General features: G+C 64.2%; 1 protein-coding gene across 1 annotated transcript in view; it reads right to left on the reverse strand.

The window, feature by feature from the left end:
• Positions 1 to 1,067: 1,067 nt before the first annotated feature.
• The window catches only part of LOC130606950 (integrin beta-7-like), a gene marked incomplete at its 3' end in the record, with an annotated part of 4,761 nt that continues 3,422 nt past the window's right edge, over positions 1,068 to 2,406 (reverse strand). The window contains exons 5-7 of the mRNA XM_057423594.1: positions 2,328 to 2,406; positions 1,249 to 1,407; positions 1,068 to 1,163 (exon numbers count right to left, since the gene is read on the reverse strand). The exon at positions 2,328 to 2,406 is cut by the window's right edge and continues 157 nt beyond it. Coding sequence (XP_057279577.1) covers positions 1,068 to 1,163; positions 1,249 to 1,407; positions 2,328 to 2,406 — 334 coding nt within the window. The remainder of the gene's footprint in view (positions 1,164 to 1,248; positions 1,408 to 2,327) is intronic.

Below are 2,406 nucleotides of genomic sequence, written 5' to 3' on the forward strand. Positions count from 1 at the left end.
CACCCCAAAACAGACCAGGACACCCAAAAACAGCCCCAGGGGCACCCAAAACACCCAAAACCAGCCCCAGGACACCCAAAACACCCTGAATCACACTGGGACCCACAAAACATCCCCATAGATACCCCAGAGTAGCCCAATAATGGCCCCAGGCACCCCAAAACACCCAGAGACTCACTGTGAACACTCAAAGCAGCCCCATGGACACCCGAAACAAGCCCCATATCCCCCAAACCAGCCCCATGGACACCCCAAACCAGCCCTATGCACACCCCAAAGCAGCCCCATACACCCCAAACCAGCTCCATGCACACCCCAAAACAGCCCCATGGACACCCCAAACCAGCTCCATGCACACCCCCAACCAGCCCCATGGACACCCCAAAACAGCCCCATGCACAACCCCAAACCAGCCCCATATTCCCCAAACCAACCCCATATCCTCCAAACCAGCCCCATATCCCCCAAACCAGCCCCATGGACACCCCAAACCAGCCCTATGCACACCCCAAAGCAGCCCCATGGACACCCCAAACCAGCTCCATGCACACCCCAAAACAGCCCCATGGACACCCCAAACCAGCTCCATGCACACCCCCAACCAGCCCCATGGACACCCCAAAACAGCCCCATGCACAACCCCAAACCAGCCCCATATTCCCCAAACCAACCCCATATCCTCCAAACCAGCCCCATATCCCCCAAACCAGCCCCATGGACACCCCAAACCAGCCCTATGCACACCCCAAAGCAGCCCCATACACCCCAAACCAGCCCCATGCACACCCCAAACCAGCCCCATGGACACCCCAAACCAGCCCCATGCACACCCCAAACCAGCCCCATATCCCCCAAACCAACCCCATAGCCACCAAACCAGCCCCATGCACACCCCAAACCAGCCCCATGCACACCCCAAACCAGCCCCCCCATGCACACCCCAAACCAGCCCCATGCACACCCTATGCACAAGCAGCCCCATACACCCCAAACCAGCCCCATGCACACCCCAAACCACACCTCATAGCCCATACCCCCCACCCCCCCATATCTCCCCCCATCCCCACCTCATAGAGGGGCACCACGGGCCGGGTGACAGCGAAGATGAGCTGGATGTCGGCGGCCTCCAGCACCTGCGCCAGGAGCCCCACAGAGGGGTAGTCCTGGGGGGGGGGGGGTGTGTCTGTGTGTGAATGGGGGGGGGCGGTGCTGGGTTCCCCCCCGCCCCCGGCCCCATCCTGCACCCACGTGGCGGTGCTGAGCCCCATAGCGGCCGCTGGCGTCCAGGTGGCAGCGGGCGTCGCTGGGGAGGGGGAGGCCCCCGAGCTTCCCGTCCCCCGCCGAGTGCCAGGAGTCGTCGGAGCAGAAGAGCAGGAGCCGGGTGGGGGAGCCCCAGCCCAGGCGGTGCTGAGGGACAGGGGGGGTGAGGGGGGGGGGGGGTGGGGGGGATGGGGGGGATGGGGGGGATGGGGGGAATGGGGGGAATGGGGGGAATGGGGGGTATGAGGGGTGGGGGGGGAATGGGGGAGTATGAGGGGTATGGGGGTTATGGGGGGAATGGGGGGCATGGGGGATATGGGGGGTAGGGGGGCATGGAGGATATGGGGGTTTGGGGGGAATGGGGGATATGGGGGTATGGGGAATATGGGGAGTATGAGGGGTATGGGGGGTATGGGGGGAATGGGGGGCATGGGGGGAATGGGGGGAATGGGGGATATGGGGGGTAGGGGGGGCATGGGGGATATGGGGGGAACGAGGTGTATGGGGGATATGGGGGTATGGCGGGTATGGGGGTATGGGGATTATGGGGGGAATGGGGGATATGGGGGGAATGGGGATATGGGGGGTAGGGGGGGCATGGGGGATATGGGGGGAACGAGGTGTATGGGGGATATGGGGGTATGGCGGGTATGGGGGTATGGGGATTATGGGGGGAATGGGGGATATGGGGGGAATGGGGGGAATGGGGGGCATGGGGGGTATGGGGGGTAACAAGGTGTATGGGGGGTATGGGGGGAATGGGGGGCATGGGTGGTATGGGGGGAATGGGGAGTATCGGGAGTATGGGGGCATGGGGGGTATGGGGGGAATGGGGAGTATGGGGGGTACAGTTGGACATGGGGACATTGGGACAGGAGGGACATGGGGGGCACAATGGGTACAGGGAGACACGGGGACATGAGAGAACATGAGGGACATGGGGGGCACAAGGGGTATGGGGGCCATGGGGCCATGAGGTGAAGCAGGCTCCTGCAGCTCCACTCTGGCCCGCGCCTGTCCCTGTCCCCATCCCCGTCCCCCGCCCCACTGCCCGCCGTGCCGCTCACCCCACACACGGCCGCCTGCAGCACGGCGTCGAAGCCGCTCTCGGGCGCATCCAGGTTCGCGGCGCTTCGCAGCCCCCGC

Source organism: Pezoporus wallicus, unplaced genomic scaffold (assembly GCF_028554395.1).
Source record: "Pezoporus wallicus isolate ANWC-B61680 ecotype Strahan unplaced genomic scaffold, APGP_CSIRO_Pwel_v1 contig_8903, whole genome shotgun sequence".
Lineage (NCBI taxonomy): Eukaryota > Metazoa > Chordata > Aves > Psittaciformes > Psittacidae > Pezoporus > Pezoporus wallicus.